Genomic DNA, 17,911 nt, shown 5'->3' with positions numbered 1-17,911 from the left:
GATATTCTTCTCATCTTGCAGGATTTCAAAGCATCGGATGATGCTAATAGGACTGGTTAGGAGGCATGTGTTGGTCCCCATGCGTCTGGAACTGTGAACTATAATAGCAGAAAGTTCCTTGACTTCACAATATGTGGTGGACTTAGGGTGGTTCGTTCATGGTTTCAGGACCAACAGCCACATCTTTCGACTTTGTATTCCAATGCTGGTGGTGTGGTAAAGGAGATTGACCATGTACTTGTTGACACCCAGAATTGCAGGATCTCCCAGAGTGCTCACTTCCTCAATACTGACCACAGGCTTGTTGTAGCATCTCTGAAGTTATACCTCAAATCCATGAGAATGAAACCATCCCAGCCTCGGCTGAATGTTGACAGGCTCAAGGATTAATGGGTAGCTGAGGAGTTTGAGAACAAGTTTATTGTGGAGCGGGGGGGGGGTTTACGGCTGTTTTTTTTTTTTTTTTTGGTGATCTGTGATTTGTAAACTGCAGCTATAAAAATTATATAATCAAAACTGGCTGTTTTGTAGGAACCTGAACATTTGTGGAGAGCCTTCAAGACTGCCATTCTTGATGTTGCTGGTGGTTGTCTTGGAACCCACCATCAGGCAAAGAGGAACTTTGTCTCCCAGGGGACACTGGATAGTATTGATGAGTCGCTGGGTCAGGCTAAATAGAAATGAGCTGTTCAGGCAGCTGAGGTGTAAAACTGTACATTTGATGAGGGTGGACAAGGATGTCTAAGTGTGAGGAATCTGTGAAGGGGTAGAGTATCACTTGTGGTCAAGTTATTCTCGTCTTCCTTCCAGAGGAACCCATGCATTGTGTTTCTCCAAGCCCCTCCTTCGGTGTACTGCAGTTAGGCCTAAGTCACATTTGCTCTACGGCGAGGATACAGTGGCCATACACCCTCTGAATTGACAGAAACGTGCGGCGGCCGCAGAGTTTCTGCGGTGGCCTCAGGGTGGCCCTACGTCGTTTGGCTATCTTTTACAGGCCGTAGGGGTCGCCGTGGAATTATAACGCGGAGTTATAACTTTTTGCATTTCTACGTTCGCCATAGCAATTTGACAAGCCGAAAAAAAACCTGATAAAAAAAAAAATGAACCCACTCGTTACCGTCCGTCTGGCCGCACGTTCGCCTTGAGGCCCTCCTGCCGTCGCCTTGCAGGCACCTTGAGGCTACCTTGCGTCTGCCTTGAAAATTATATGGCCGCCGCAAAGCCCCCTTAAGGTCACCGTGCGACATCAAATCAAAGACCGTACAGCAACCCCACATTTTCGGTCTCTACAATTTCTAAATACGCCGTGTGGCTCCCCGAAAAATAAAAACATATGTGACTGCTACATTGTGTGACCGTGGAAATACTGTGGCCGTAGATTTTGGAGACGCCACGGCAAATGTGACTTAGGCCTTAGAGCAGAGGATGATAAGCTCTTGGCAGAGGAGTCGGAAAATAGGGCCCGCTGGGCTTGTTATTTTGAGCAGCTGTACCAGTCTGAACCACCAGCTGTGGAGTTGTATGTCAGTGATGTTTCTATCCCTATTGCTGACCCTCCATTCAACTATGAACCATCTTCATTAGTGGAAACACAGGCTGTGGTGAACCAGTTGAAAGGGGGTAGGTCGTGGCAGTGAACCAGTAGTTAAGTCGGTAACTCACTTTTCCAAGGACTTGTGACAGCATCTAAAATTACATTTATGCAATTAGCGCTGCAAGATAGCTCTTCCAGGAGTCGTAGACATGACTTGCATCACGGCATTCATCTTAGGGTGGAGAAAGATATTGTTGTGGCACTTGGGTTGCAGGGTTACAACAAGGGAGGAGATATCCTTGGTTTCTCCCCTGACTCACCAGGAATCGCAGGCTGTCACACAATAATATATTTGTTTCATGATGGTTCACTAATCGACCGTGAATGCCAATAATTTGACCACGTGACCCGGTGTCCTCCGTCTGACTCCCGTTTAATGAGGAACACGTGGTCGCCTTATTAGAGAATCGTGCCCTCGATGCGTACTTGCGTTACTTACCGCATCAGGTGCCGCCATTCGGAGCTGCCATGTCCACACCGGCTAATAAGCAGATTTTGGGAGTGTAACTTCCCGACTATGCTGAGGTGCGGACCATGCTGGACCAATGGAGGAAAAGACAAAACGAGCTGGATTCATTTATAAGAAGCACATTTATTTTAACAAAGCGAGGAAAGTTATGTGGCACAGAATGGGTTTTATTCAGAAGATGTCCAGCAGGGGAAATCAAGGAATTTGTGGGTGCGATAAAAGATATGCAATATTTACAAAATGAGACACAGTGCAGATTTACCCTTAATAAAATTAGTCTTAAATTACACTATACAAAACAGGCGCCATTTCTCTCTCTCACATACATATACAATAACACACACACACACACACACACACACACACACACACACACACACACACACACACACACACACACACACACACACACACACTTAGAGATAGCCCAGAGATAAGAGGGAGTTGAGGACGAGCGACCTTTTGGTATCCAGCTCAGTCAGTTCACCAGCACAACCCAAATGCTTTGGAAGGGGGAGGAGGGAGGAAAACTGAAGGTATCTCTGGTGTTGGAGTGAGAGGTGCGAGTGTGGTGCAGCATGTCATGTGGCATTGTGTAAGGGGTGTGAGTCAATAAGGTCGCTCTGAAAAGAACAGTTGTTCTGGACTTGCCCTCGCCGATTGCTCTTGTGCATCCACAGTGGACGAGATGTAGATGGGAGAGAAAGATATGTAAGAGAAAGACCTCAACGGAATTGTGTAAGAGTCTGAAAGTGTAAATGTTGGCTGCTGGCTGCAGCTGAACACTGAGTGCTGATGACCCAGGGGTGGTCCCGGCCAGTTCTGGTAATCGCTGGCTCCACCCTAATTTCCTTGCTTGGCTGCTCCACTCTCTCCTCTTGGTCTCGCTGACTTGTGGCAAAATTTACTCAGGTGCTGGAGAGCTCTTGTCTGACCGCCTCGTGAAGTGAAGAGAAGTGAAGTCTGCCACAGTCCCCCAAAATTTGCTATCTCATGAGGTCTTCCAATATCTGCTGAGGTCTGGTGATATCTGCTGATTGGAAGCCAAATTGCTCCTTTTATGGGCCTTGAGCAAGGGAGGAGTAAAAATTGGATCAAACAATGCTGTCGGCATTACCAAGCTCACCCACTGGTGCAAAGCAGTCGCCTCACACCATAGCCATGCCCCACCAGGCCTCAGAATCAAAAATGGCCCCATTCGACCTTGCACCGGGCCTTGCATCAGAGTTCCAAGATTAACATGGGGCAAGGATTCTCAGGAGCATTCTCCGGACCAGAACGTGTGCTGAACTCCATTTAAACATGATTATTTATGGAAATCCCAGCACTATCCTTATGTCTTCGAATGAATCCCGGTGCATGCTTGCACTTTGAGTTACACGCCAAAACATCCCGATTCTCTTGTTCCTTCAGCATCTTCTGAGACTGTGGTGAGCGTCCAAGGGGTAGATGGCAGTTGCGGTGGTTATAGAGAGGTGAGAGAAGTGCTGTGGTATTTGTGGTGAGGAGATTGGGAGAGGTCATCATAGATGTGGCGTTGCAGTGAAGATATTGGAGATGTTCATAGCTGTGACATTTGTGGTGAAGACGTGGATTTTAGTTGTGGGGATTTTTAGAAGATGTATGGAGTGATTATGTTGAGCATAATGAGAGTCTAAGGTGAGGCGACAGTTGGGTTTTGGCATGCAGTTTGAAATGAAATTGGTGCAGGTATGCAAATGAACCTTGCTGTGCTTCACATTCCTGGCAATGTTACTGTTCTGCATGCATGCTTGCTTGGTTTGTGTATGATATAAAGTAAGTAAAGGGATGAAGTAAAATTAATAATAAAGGGTTGAAGACCTTACAAAAGCCTGATGCAATGCATCTTTCCCATTTACCCACTGGACATATGGAAATGACGAACTAAACACAGACTAATGAAATAACTGCCTTGGGATCGATGTATATTGTGTGCCATTGCCTCGGTACAGTGCCGGTTTTACAAAACCACAATATTAATTATGTATATTTATATACACACTTTTTTTTTGACTTTTTCATGAAAGAATTGATTATCTTCTCACCATCCATAAAGTGACCCTGAAACTCTTAAAACTATTCTCAGCTGTTTTGAGAAATGTACTGCCCAGTCCTGTGACACTACACATACATTGTGGAAACAGTTTTTGCGCACTTGATAATGAACACTTCTTCTGTGATTATGCCTTTTTGCATTCATTTTTTGCAGTGAGGACAATATCACAAAGAAAAGCAAAAGTAATTCTTGCATATATTCATGACACAAATTTAATACATCTTTCTGAAGCACTTGTTCTCCATAATAACACTGGGAAGACATGGTTAGCCAGTGAAGCATGGATAAATGTTAATACTTTGAATGTGCAAAGATTTGGCCACATTTTTGATGGTACCATTGGTTTTGGTTTGTACCGCGGTTTTGTGTCAGGCTTTCGTGACTTTCTAATCAACATAAAACCCACAATATCTGAAAAACCCTCAATAAAAAGCTTACATGATGTTAATAACACACATTCTTTTTCACAAGAGGATTTCTGGAATGCATATGTGATCAGATTTTGGGAGGAGATGTTCAACTGTACATTTAATATGAAAAAGGAAAAAGAAACAGTGTGCACAGGCAAAGAGAAACTGGATGAAGTTTCCACTCCTTTCATCGATGTTTCAAAGTTACAATATTCTTACAACGTTTACATTGCAGTATATGCGGTAGCACATGCGATACAAGATATAAAAACCTGTAAAGGTGGTTTTGGTCCATTTCAAAATTTATCATGTGCGAGTCTATCAACATTGGAACATTGGCAGGTACAATCTATAAAATAATATATTCTGTCTGTCTGTGTCCCTCTGTCATGTATCATGAGATGAAGGACTCTTGCAAGATTATGAATTAAACGTTTCTTCTTCCTTATTTAATTCCAACGTTGTGTATATACATGCATCATGAAGTAGATAATCAATTTAGGATAGTTTTTAACATAATTAAGCAATTTGCATGAACCTGAAATTGCCAAATCAATGGGATTTCCACAGTACATATGAGGTGCCTCGAGGAGGAGTGATGTGAGGGACACATCAGCCATTTTGGAGTTAATGCCATATAGCACTATTTTAACCCTTACCCTATCATCCGAGCCTATCATCATCATATCATTAAAAAATGTTGCTTACATCACTCCTCGCGGGGCCTCATATCTTCTGAGATTATGAATTGGGACCTGAAGGTAGTTTACATAAATGTTCTCATGAGACATGTCTTTCTGCTTCCAAGATTGTGAATGGAATGAAAGGAGAAGTTGTGAAGGTGGTAAAGCAAGTTATGAGGATGTAGGAGTAGACTACCAGTCAAACGTTTTAGAACACCCCCATTTTTCAGTTTTTGCTGAAATTTAAGCAGTTCAAGTCCAGTGAATAATATAAAATGGTACAAAGCTAAGCGGAAAATTGTCAGAGTTTAGGTTTATGTTTCTTTTTTTTTTGTTAGATAAAAACAACAAAGTTTTGGTTTCCAAAAACTGAAAAATTATGCAAATTTCAGAGTTGTTTAAAAAAGGCGTTTTTCAGAGAACAAGTGATGATGTGAAAGAATGCCACGAGTATGTTAACAACTGCAGCTGTTTTGCAGCAATGGAAGTTTATTAAGCCTTGTGAAAGTTGATGCAAACAATTCCTGCAGGTGTCCCAACTTTTGTTGATTAGTTGCAAACCCTTTGTCTGAAGAAAAACAGTGTTGGAACAGACTGTGTTGCTACACCCTCTGAAGCATTCTTTGGACAATATTGCACTGCAGGATGTAGTATATTGCTTTAATCATGGCGAGAAAAAGACAATTAACAAAGGAATACAGACAGACCATTATAACCCTTAAAAGTGTACGTCTTTCCTTTAGAGAAATTGCAATGAAGCCAAGGTGTCAGAGTACAGTTTCCTACACCATCAAAAGGCACTTGGAAACTGGAGGAAACTCTGTCAGGAAGAGGTCTGGCAGACCCAAAGCCACAACACAATCAGAAGACAAGTTTCTGAGAGTCAACAGCTTGTGTGATAGGTGGCTCACAGGACAGCAGCTTCAAGCACAGCTTAGCACTGGTCGAAGTAAAGAAATCTCCATTTCAACTGTGAAGAGAAGACTTCGAGCTGCAGGTTTGACAGGTCGAGTGGCAGTAATAAAGCCATTGCTAAGAAAAAGAGGCTTACCTGGGCCATGAAGCACTGCCAGTGGATTACTGAAAACTGGAAGAAGGTCTTATGGACCGATGAATCAAAATTTGAAATCTTTGGTTCATCACGCAGGGTTTTTGTACGCCGTCGAGGATGCGAAAGGATGGTTCCTCAGTGTGTGATACCAAATTCAAAACATTGAGGAGGAAGCGTGATGATCTGGAGCTCTTTTGCTGGATCCAGAGTTGGCGACTTGCACAGAGTGACTGGCACCCTGAACCAAAATGGCTACCACAGCATTTTGCAGCGCCATGCAATACCCTCTCGTCTATGCCAAGTTGGTCAGGGGCTCATCCCACAGCAAGATAATGACCCAAAACATACCTCCAGGCTATGTCGGAACTACCTTCGAAGAAAAGAACAAGACTGCAGGCTTCAAATCATGGAATGGGCAGCACAGTCTCCAGACTTCAAACCCATTGAGCTGGTTTGGGATGAACTGGAGAGAAGGGTGAAAGCAAAGCAACCTACAAGTGCAACACATTTGTGGGATCTTCTGCAACAGTGTTGGAAAGAATTTTCAGAACAATATTTGATTTCCATTGTGGAAAGAATGCCACGAGTATGCTTGGCTGTTATATCTGCAAAAGGTGGCTACTTTGATGAGTTAAAAATTTAAATGAAATTTTGTTCAACAAATCGATTCCATGGTTTCTTTGTTTTTTTATCTGCAATTGTTTATTTGTTCTGTGCTTTAATTTCAGAGTACATTGAAACATTAAACTGCTTAAATGTCAGTAAAAACTGGAAAAATGGGGGTCTTCTAAAACTTCATATCGGAAGTGTAGGTGAAGATGGTCATGGCATAATATTAAGGCGGATAGGGGAGGGGACAGAGAACCATTCCACCAATTAATGAGGTAATGAAGCAATAATATGTAATAATGTAAGAATGCAATCTTTCTTTGAAGAATGGGAATAAAAGGGTAGGAGAGAACAGGGAGTTGCGAGAGGCGGGTTGAGGCTATGGGGAGGGGTTTGGGGACTTGCTGTAGAGGTGTGGATTGAGAACATTGGGTGGGGACGGGGTTTGAATGCTTGAAGTGAGGATGGGATTTGAGGACGTCGTGGAGAGTGGTTTGAAGTCTTGGGATTTGAGAGTGGGGGGGGGGGCACAGTGTTTATTATTTGCGGTGGGATGGGGTGGGTTGATTTAATCAGATACGTCTTCAGGGAGTACATAGCTGGACAATATTACATTAACATGATATTTTACTGTTCCATCCATAATATTGTTGAACTCACATTTTACATTACACGGAATTTCTGCAGGTACCAGCAAGAATAAAATAGTAATTATTAGCTGAACATTTATTTTAGATCAACCAACATTGCAGTATTGGAACATGCATGGCAGAAAGGGAAACATAATGCTTACGCTGACGAGGTTAAGTTTGTTGACGTTGGGCTTCACCCAAAATGGTTGGCTTTCAAGGCTTCTATTATTTGGGTTGCATCAAGTGAATGGTCCCAGGCAGTACAGAGGGCTACAAATCTGTGATGGGACATTTGGCTTGGCAAAGAGTCCTTTGGCTTGCCACTTAAAAAGTCAAACATGAGGTAAATGAGTAAGTTTATTTGAGAATTGTGAACAGGAGTTGGTGTCGCCTCATGCCGTAGCTATGCCCGTAGTATCAAAAGGGAGGCTTCGACGCAGTAATGTCTACCATTTCTCAAAGTCGCAATATTCACTCACTTACGCTCACTCATATTTCTCCTTTTCAAACTGGTACACATTACTTCGTCATCGCCCTCCCTTGTGATGCTACTCCCCCTGCCAGGAGCTGGGCTTCGCCCCCCCTTTCATATGATCATTTCTTTAATCAAATTGAGTAGTCATTTTGAGATACTACAAATATTTATGTTTTATTCACAGGGATAACTTAATTTATTCATCAATCAAAATAATGCAGCAGTAGCCCATTAAATCCCCTGACCCCATGATTGATTAATAATTCTACTCCAAACCCATAAGGTAATGTATTTATTCCATCACTCATTACATATCTTTTATCATAAAATGCTGTTAGAGATTTCTTACTAACAGTCTCTGAGAATATTTCGTGTTTATGATTTCGAATAAGATTCATCTCTCTATAAACATTCTTTCTCTTCCATATATGCCTGGTGTTGGCTTAATGGTTAGGGTGGCAGGCTTTGGATCCAAGGGTCCTGAGCTCAAATCCCGCTCACCTGTTGAATTCATACCAGGTGGGGTTAACTCGGCCTGTCATCCTTCCGAAGTTGGCAAAATGAGTGCCAGCATGCTGGTATACTGTGTCGGAGTAGCGACCTGTCCAGGATTGTGCCAAATAGCCAAGGAGATTGCTTGAGCAGCACCAATGCTCTGCTTAGAGTATGGTACCAATCTCCTCTGCCTCTTCCATATACATTCAAGGTAATGTTGGAAGTTCATGGTCTATTTTAATGCACTCTTCTTTCGACCTTTAAGTGTCTTTTCACATTTGAATTCATTCAACACTCGTTAAGTATTTATTAGCATGTGCCTTTGATCTTACAACTACCTACTAGTTCACTTGGTATCTTTTCACCTAATTCATCTTTAAATTTAACAATAACCTTTTTATTCTAATTTGAAAAGAGCAGGTTATTATGGTCATAATTACTTGTATCATAAATATCTTTATCTTCTTTCATGTCCTTATAAACATCATCTGGATTTATCTCTTGTATGAAGCTATCCATATCCACATCGAGCAAACAATATTCTCACACCACATCTTTTCTTTAGATTATTATAAAAGTAATCATACATTAAATACTTTGAAAGATCTAAAACAGATGTTTCCACGTAAATCAGTTTAGTCACCTTTATACTCTCTTTATTCAAATGAACAGCACAAAAATGATCTGAAAGTATAGAAATGCTCTTTTAAAGCTTTGTTTATTGATCAACTTCTCCGCCTGCTCACAAGTTGTAGCAAGTCTTACATTTTATCGATTTCTTATATTTTCCATTGTTTTCCAATTACAGAATTATGCATCAACTTGTAAAAGTCATTCTCAAAATCATTATTAGCCTTTGTTCTCATCCTCGTATTATAAACAATATATATATATATATATATATATATATATATATATATATATATATATATATACATATAACTGTGTATATATATATATATATATATATATATATATATATATATATATATATATATATATATATATATATATATATATATATATATATATATATACATATATGTATATATATATATATATATATATATATATATATATATATATATATATATATATATATATATATATATATATATATATATATATATATATATATATATATATATATATATATATATATGTATATATATATATATATATATATATATATATATATATATATATATATATATATATATATATATATAGATATATGTATATATATGTATATATATATATATATATATATATATATATATATATATATATATAGATATATGTATATATATATACATACATATATATACATATACACACATATACATACATATATATATATATATATATATATATATATATATATATATATATATATATATATATATATATATATATATATATATATATAGTTACGAATTTGGAATTCAATTGCACACAACATACAGGTTCCCTTAGTCAGCTATGTCGGTAAGTGCGTGTTCCCTAGATAGCTCACCTTCCATTGTTTGAATGTTCAGAAATCGATTAGATGCGCTGCGGATCGATTTAATAGTTTGGGAACGAAACAATGGAGATATCCCTCTCCCTCTTCTGCGAAGAGGAAGAACATCCCTGCCATCCCGTGACGTCAACAACTCCCTCTCACCCGTTGTTGAGTGGGGGGTGGATCACGAGGGCATGAGTCACGCCGGGTGTGGGGGAGAGGGTGTAAAGGACAAAGAGGACATCTTTTCTTTGTTCAAAAAGAGTTCGTGAAAGCCCTGTGTAAAGAGTTCGTAAAGAGTCCAGTGGGAGTTCCGTGGTTGGGCTGAGTTTGTGGGAGTCCCGTAGCATAGTTCATGTGCTGAGTCCCGTGGGAGGAGTAAGCTTTTTGCTTCGGCAGTTGGGGGAGTCGGGAGGAAGCGAGAAGCCAAGGAGCTGCGTGGAAGTCCGGGTGTCGTGAAGGAGACGCAAGCTGGAGGCGCAGCCTTGCCTGCTGTGTCGCGCAAACCGCGCGTTCGTGTGGAGAGAGCCGGAGAGAGCTCGCCTGCCACAAGGATGGCCCGAGCTCGACCACAGCTACGCCCGCTGCCGTGGGGAAGGACCATTGCGGGTCGCCCAAGCGCGTTCGTGTGGAGAGAGCCGGAGAGAGCTCGCCTGCCACGCGGAAGGCCCGAGCTCGACCGCGGCTACGCTAGCTGCTGTGGGGACAGGTCGTCGCGGGTCGCCCAAGCCAGACACCAAGAGGGTGCAAGTAATCTGCAACGGTCTCGTGGGACTCGTTCGGTCTGCCAAGTCCCACGCCATAAAGACCCAAGAGGTCCAGTCTGACCCCATTGCCTTTGATGGGGGTCTTTTTCCTGCTTTTCTTTCGAATGAATGTTTGTGGTGCCTAGTCCCGTAAATAAAACTGTGTAAGTGACTGTACATTAATAATTGCTTATAGATGGTTGTAGTTCTTTTGTCGTGCTTTTGTTGCTTGTATAATTGCATACGTGTTTTGCCTTATTTAATTGCATACGTGTTTCATTATAATAAATGTCCTTGTGTGAATGTAAACCTGCTCGTTTCGTCCATTCCCTCAGTGACTGAACATTTTGTGTGTTGTGAGTTAGAAAGCCATTGGTTTGCCGTAATAGGGGGACATTTAGACCGACGGTTCTCGGCAGTTACGCTGCTTGGAATCGTGCACGGATAAGCTCGCCTCGGCGGTTTGTTCCATACGAGATCCGTCGAGGGTGGAATACCTCGGTAGTTGGATCACGTGGGTATTTAGGTACATTGAAGATTGGCAATCGACCCTACCCCACGTTATCTGTCGATTGGCGTATTTCGGTTCTTGTACAAGGACCCGTCGCTCGGAGTTATCCGGGCGGCGATCTATATTCCGGGCGATCGGTCGGGCCGACTCGACTTGCGGCTCCGGTCAGAGCGGTCGGTTGGCGGCCGACACCCGGCCAGTAACAATATATATATATATATATATATATATATATATATATATATATATATATATATATATATATATATATATATATATATATATATATATATATATATATACACCGAACCAATGACTTTGACTCAATTTCAGTGCCCTATGTACCTTTTTAACTTGTAGTCCTGCTTCTATAGATTGATTTTAGATTTCTTTGATGTAAAACGTACTTCTCTTTATCAAACAATGTTATTCGTAATTTAGTTGTTGGAATATATTTAAACTCATTTGAAGAACTGAAGAAATGTTGTTGATAACCACCGAATAGCTTTTGATTGGGGATCTCTTTTTTCAGCTCTGTAAGGAAGGACTTTATGTTTGTTACGAAGTTTTCAAGGATAGTTTAAATCTACTTCAAAATAATACCCATAATCCCGTAAATCTAAATCTTCTTCACTTGTGGAGATTATATCATAGAATATAGAATTGAACTTGTATTCTTTCACCCATTTAAAATTACCATAGGGTTGAGATTCAGACATTGCCCAGTCATACAAGTTATTAGCATCAAAGTACATTAACTAACATGTGGGCTTATCAGGTGAGAAGTCTGGAAGATATTTATTATTTGCCTTTGCATATCTCTTTGAACAAACTTGTGAAATTCCTCCTCATTTGGCCTTGTCAATCATCAAGAGCCTATCTACACCACTTGGAAGATCAAGGGGTTGTTTAGTCATTTTTAACATCACGCTCCAGGCTAGTCTAGATGTATAATAATGGACAGGATCAAGTCCATAAGAATTTTTATAATAACAAACTTCTCCAAATTTCTCAAACATATTAGTGAGTAATATAACATTAGTTATTAAAAAGGTCATGATAGTCACACATATTCTTTATCTCAAACTCTTTCCAAACTTGTTTTACTCTTTCATGTTCTTCACCCATAATATGACATTTTCCGAACTTGTTGAAATATGCTTTTGAGGATTTTTAATTTTTGTATTTTAAAATTTTTCAAAGTAATTGATTTCATCATATAGGTAAATGCCCTGTTTAGTAAGAAGAGAAAAGTCTTTATCCAAGTTGGCTTCAGTCCTAAATTGAGGAGAAAATATTCGGAAAAGAGATGTTTGAAACCAAAGAACTTGGAGGGCTTGTCATATATTTATGAGTCAATAAATCTAATATTTGTATTTAAACCCATTTCACGAGTATAAATCTGTTTTGCATATTTGAGCTAATTTTGATCTGTATTAAGAATTGCTATTATCTTTCTCTGAGTCTTACTTAGTTCTTTTATAAAGAGATGCATATCATAATGACAATTATTATGAAGAAATACAGGTATGAATGTCAGGATTCTGCAATTAAGATTACAATTATTATGAGCTGCTTCACTGTATTTCCTCATTATATGGCAATGATCTCTAACCATTTTATCAGTTTTTACCAAAGCATATATTTTTGAGCATACATGACAAATCCTTACTTCTTCAAATTCCTTCTCTTCATTTGGAGATAAGTCAAGGGGTTTATTTGTTCTTGACATTATTTTAGTTAGCTTAATACAATCCTTTGAACAAATTCATCAGCAGCATCAGGTCTTCTATACAACTCCAACTTATCTTTTTTTTACTTCCTACATATGATTTAATGGAATAACAAAACCTGCAAGGGATATGCTTTTGATATTTCTTAATATCATCAGTCATTTCCAAAATGCACTCAAAATCAGCATGTATTACAAATGGGTATTTTATACAATTATTTATTTAATTAAATACAACTTTAGAACATCCTTAGAACAGAAATTCTTTGAACAGACATCACAATGTTTTGTTTCTTGTTCAAATAGAGATATTTGTCTGAAAAGATTGAATGTGTTTTTTGGTTTGAAGGTGTCTTTTTATAACATTTACATTCATGATTACAAATGTCGCAGTTCATTGTATTAACCATATTTGTGCAGCTAAACATTGCTTCAAATAAAATTTTGTTCATGAAAATCTCACGGTAATTTCGATGCCTTTCGTTTAAATTCAAATTTTCTTGATGAAAATTCTGTTTAATTTATTGGTGAATCTGTGCCTAAATCCAGGGAAATTTGTGCCTAAATCCTTTGTCATAAGTTACTCCAATATACTGTCTCTAAGCATCAGGACGTTTCAGTTCATAATTTCAGTATTAAATGTAAAAGGAAAATCTTTGTATTCCTCGGCTTTTCTGGATCACTAAGCTTCATAAGAGCACGTTCAAGCATAGGCTTATCGCGGGTGCCAGGCAGTGTTTCTTGCTGGAGCATAAATTCTTCTTCAGAGTTATTAGATAGGATTAGATGCCTCAATATCAAGTCAGTTGAAGTTTTTGATTTTTCAACTTTACAAGAAAATTTGGATTTAGTACTGGTGAGAGATTCAGTCTTCAAAGTAAATGCCAATGTTTTTTTTAACTCTTTTAATTTTTTTAATGTCAGGTTTGATGGAGCATTCTCTTCTAAACAGAAATATTAAATTTTCATTGTTTTGGTAAGCAGAAGTTTAAGGATGCTGGTATTCCCATGGGTGGAAATTGCAGCCCCCTACGAGCAGGCATTTTTCTTATTTTCTGTGAATTTTCATTCATACAGAAACTGATGAAGGAGAAAAAAAATTAGGATTAGCGGAAAAAATTATCTCATGCATGTCAAAATATAAGATGATATTTGTATGGTTAACTATATTTTTTTTTGATTGGCAGTTTCACAAGATTTATCCAGATAGCCTGAATGCAAACAGGAGTCATAATGATTGTAGAGCTGCTGCATATCTGGATGTGTTGGTTACAGTTGGACAGAATGGTTTTAGTACAAGTGTATATCATAAAGTTGTAGTGTACATCAAGTATACATCTCGTGTACATTGATGATTTTGATTTCCCGGTAGTCTTGTACACCTTTCCAGGTAGCAATGTACGAATCAAAATGGGTTACAATATCTTTTCATCTCAGCTCCTTAGCTTTGCAAGAATTTGTTCAGTAAAGAATTATTTTGTGGAACATGCTGAGAAGGTTTTTTTTCATCATGTTAGACAGGGGATATTTGGCTGATTGTTTGATCAGGTCTTGTGAGAATGTCTTTAGACTCCATCATCACCTTTTATTTAAGTTTGGTTGGTTTTCATGTCAACAAGTTCCCATTGCATAGACTTTGAGATAATAATAATAATAATAATAATAATAATAATAATAATAAAAATAATAATAACAAATTAATTATTTTGGAGGTAAATTTGTGAATTAATATTATTGATTAAATATATATATATATATATATATATATATATATATATATATATATATATATATATATATATATATATATGTACTTATAGATGGCATTAAATAATGGAGGTTTTTAAATAAATAAATATTATTTATGAAATACATTATAAATAAGTATTAAAATAATTTGTTGTTGGTTACTGAGATACACAGTGCAGCATGTTAAAATTGGTTCTTAATGACAGTTTGAATATTTGAATTACAGTTTGAGTCGATGGTTACATGGAGGTGCCATGTAATGGACATGTCTGCAAGGTAAAGTGTTTATTGCTTCATATATTATCACATAAAGTGGTGTATGATTAAAGTTATTCATATGTAGTAATACTTCAAAATAAACATATAAATTAAATAAGTTTAAAGAAGGATATTGCATTCCTGTGTTGACTTACTGTCTGGATACAACTTTGAGGTAATGGGTCCATTGATGTTGAGTCATGTACTGATGTGAACCTGCGACTGGGGTTGTGGATCTGCCATTTGGAGAGGTTCTGGGCTGAAAGGATCGAAACCTCGATGAAAAAAGGTGTCCAGCTGATGATCTGGGTAGTTGGGAAATCATTAAATTGATTATAAGTTAAGGTTATCACTTCAAATAAAATAGTTTTTGGAAGTACTTACCAGTAACTACATAGTGTGTATGTGGGCATGTGTGTTTGTTATGTCTGGCTTCCTTCTTGGGACTATGGTGCAGTAATTGGTCTTTATTTTGATTATGATCTGGTAGTCATTGAGAATATATGTTTTAAATTTCAACCTGATCGGACACAAGGTCTTGCAGCCAGAATGATTTATTATTTTAAATCTGGGTTCAGAGATTTAAATCAAACTTGGTACAAGTAGGTATAATGATGTAATAATGTGGGGGTGGCATATCTGGTGATGTCGTAGAGTGTCTTCGTTTCCATGTATTGTTTGGTTATTGAAAGATTTCATCAAAAATATAATGAATCACTTAACACAGGGGAACAAGTACATAATTCTGTCATGTTTTCTATTTTCATTGCAGCTACTTTTCTATCTGAGGAAAGTTCGTTTTGTTAACAACATGGGAAATACTGTATATTTTGATAGAAATGGTGACCCTCCTGCAATCTATGAGCTTTTTAATAAGCAACTGGGTGTTGATGGAGAGCTGTACACCATTACTGTTGGAATTTTCAACTCTTCAGCTTCTCAAGGGTGGAAGCTTAAAATTAATGAAAGTGCTATAAGGTGGAATGGGGGTGCACGAGTGGTAAGTGCAATTATATATTCATGAAATTGTTATATTTTCGGTTGATTCAATAACATCGAGCAGAAAATTTGGTGTGCGTTCACAAAAAAAATTGTTTTATTAATTTTTTGGTACACCTTGTTGAGGCTCGTATGAGCGCGAACACACAACGCACATCAAGGGGAGCATGAGACAAGAGGGTGGGACTGGGAAGGTGAAAATTGTTGGGAACAGAGACATTAGATCTCTGGAAGGGAGAGGGATGGGGCGGGGAACACGGGGTATACAAGATGGATATTACAGGGACTTTCAGGAAGGAAAGCAAGGAATTTGAAGGAGGTGGGTTTGGATTGAGGATTTGGATTGGGGATGATAAGTGGTGGTGGAGAACAGCTGTTTTAAAGGCCTGGAGAGAAGAATGGGGTTGAACAGAGTGAGTGAGTTTATTCCAAAGGTGGGGAAAAAGATAAATGAAAAAGTGAAGGTGAGCAGTGATTCGTGATTTTGGTAGTTTTACCAAAATGGGGTTGTTGGCGGACCTTGAGCGGCATGCGGAAATATGGTGTGGACAAATTGCAGACACAGCAGGGGGAGGGGCGAGACCGGAGAAGAGACGGTGGAAGACAGAAAGACCACCGACCTGCCTGCGGTGAGAAAGTGGGAGGCCCAAAGACAGCCTCATTGCGGGAGATACCGATGATCCGAAATGCCTTGGTTTCCACAGCGTGAAGCCGAGAAAGGTGGGAGGCAGGAGCACCAGCCCAGAGTGGAGAGCAGTACTCCATCAGGCTGCAGTCGAAAGCTTTGTATGTGGTTAGGAGCTCAGGTGGGCTGAGGAAGGACTTTGCATGACGGAGGATTCCCAGTGTGCGACTGGCTTTGGAGCCCAGCCTGGAAATGTGGTTTTCCCAGGAAAGATCATGGCAGAAAGTGAGCCCCAGAAGCTTGAAAGAAAGGACTTCTTCCAGAGTATTGTTGGAAAAGTAGATGGGGGGGGGGGGGTTCCAATGGTCCTTTCAGAGAGACATTGTGAGAGTGTGAGATTGAAAGATATGTTCCACATGTTGGAACAATTTGGGATTTTACCCAGATGTGCAGTGTGCGTAGAAGTTGCTGCTTGCCAGTCTGAGGGATGACAGATGGTATGGCAGAGAGTAGAGTCATAAAAAAGAGATAAAAGTATTTTCCAGAGCGTCGGAGAGATCGTTGGTGAAAACCAGAAAAAGAACAGGGCCCAGAATGCTGCCTTGAGGAACTCGAGCCGAGACAGGAAGAGCGGATGAAAGAATTCCATTCAGGGCCACACATTGACTGCAACAGGAGAGGAAGTCTGCGAGCCATGAGTGGAGATTGCCTTGGATACCATAGGAAGAGAGTTTAGTGAGCAGGGCAGGGTGTCAGACCATGTCAAAAGCATCCGATATGTCAAGGGATATGGCTCTGATTTCATGTCCGGCATTGAGGACCTCCATCCATTGTTGATTTAAAACAAGGTACCATTCTCTTTACAAAGCATTGGTGCTGTCAAAGCAATTTCTTGGCAAGAGTTATACTTTGCATTTTCCATTGCCTTCCTCGCATCATTTTAAATGCATAGCGTCGAGCAAGGAAGTGGCACATATCATTTTTAAAGTCATTGGTATCATTCGGCCGGGATTCGAGCCACCGACCTCGCCTCAGGGTGGATGCACTAACTATTATGCTGCTGTGGCTGGTTCGACTACTTACGAAAGTTTCTTAGTTGCATCTTTGGATTTGCAGAAATATCTTAAGTTGCAAGAAATTGCAAAAATTCAGAATCATCATTTTTCCTTCCCAGATGTATGATTCGTCACCAATTATGCCTGTCTCATTTTGCGGTGCAGCATTACTTGCTTGATCAGGTAACAGAATATTTTCAGTCCCTTGAAATCCTGGACCTCATAAACAGCCAC

At 39.3% G+C, this 17,911-nt stretch overlaps 1 protein-coding gene across 1 annotated transcript in view; it reads left to right on the top strand.

Annotated features, from left to right (window-relative positions):
- The first annotated feature begins 979 nt into the window (after nucleotides 1–979).
- LOC147035079 (extracellular calcium-sensing receptor-like) overlaps nucleotides 980–17,911 on the top strand; it is a 37,641-nt gene continuing 20,709 nt past the window's right edge. Inside the window, exons 1-2 of the mRNA XM_085893367.1 lie at nucleotides 980–4,895; nucleotides 15,771–15,998. Of these exons, the coding sequence (XP_085749493.1) occupies nucleotides 4,656–4,895; nucleotides 15,771–15,998 (468 nt within the window). The 5' untranslated portion in view covers nucleotides 980–4,655. The remainder of the gene's footprint in view (nucleotides 4,896–15,770; nucleotides 15,999–17,911) is intronic.

Source organism: Eptatretus burgeri, chromosome 1 (genome assembly GCF_056783735.1).
Source record: "Eptatretus burgeri isolate ZD-2024b chromosome 1, Ebu_testis_v1, whole genome shotgun sequence".
Taxonomy (NCBI): Eukaryota; Metazoa; Chordata; class Myxini; order Myxiniformes; family Myxinidae; genus Eptatretus; species Eptatretus burgeri.
Note: the sequence above shows the minus strand (reverse complement) of the source record. Positions and strands in the feature narration are given on the sequence as shown.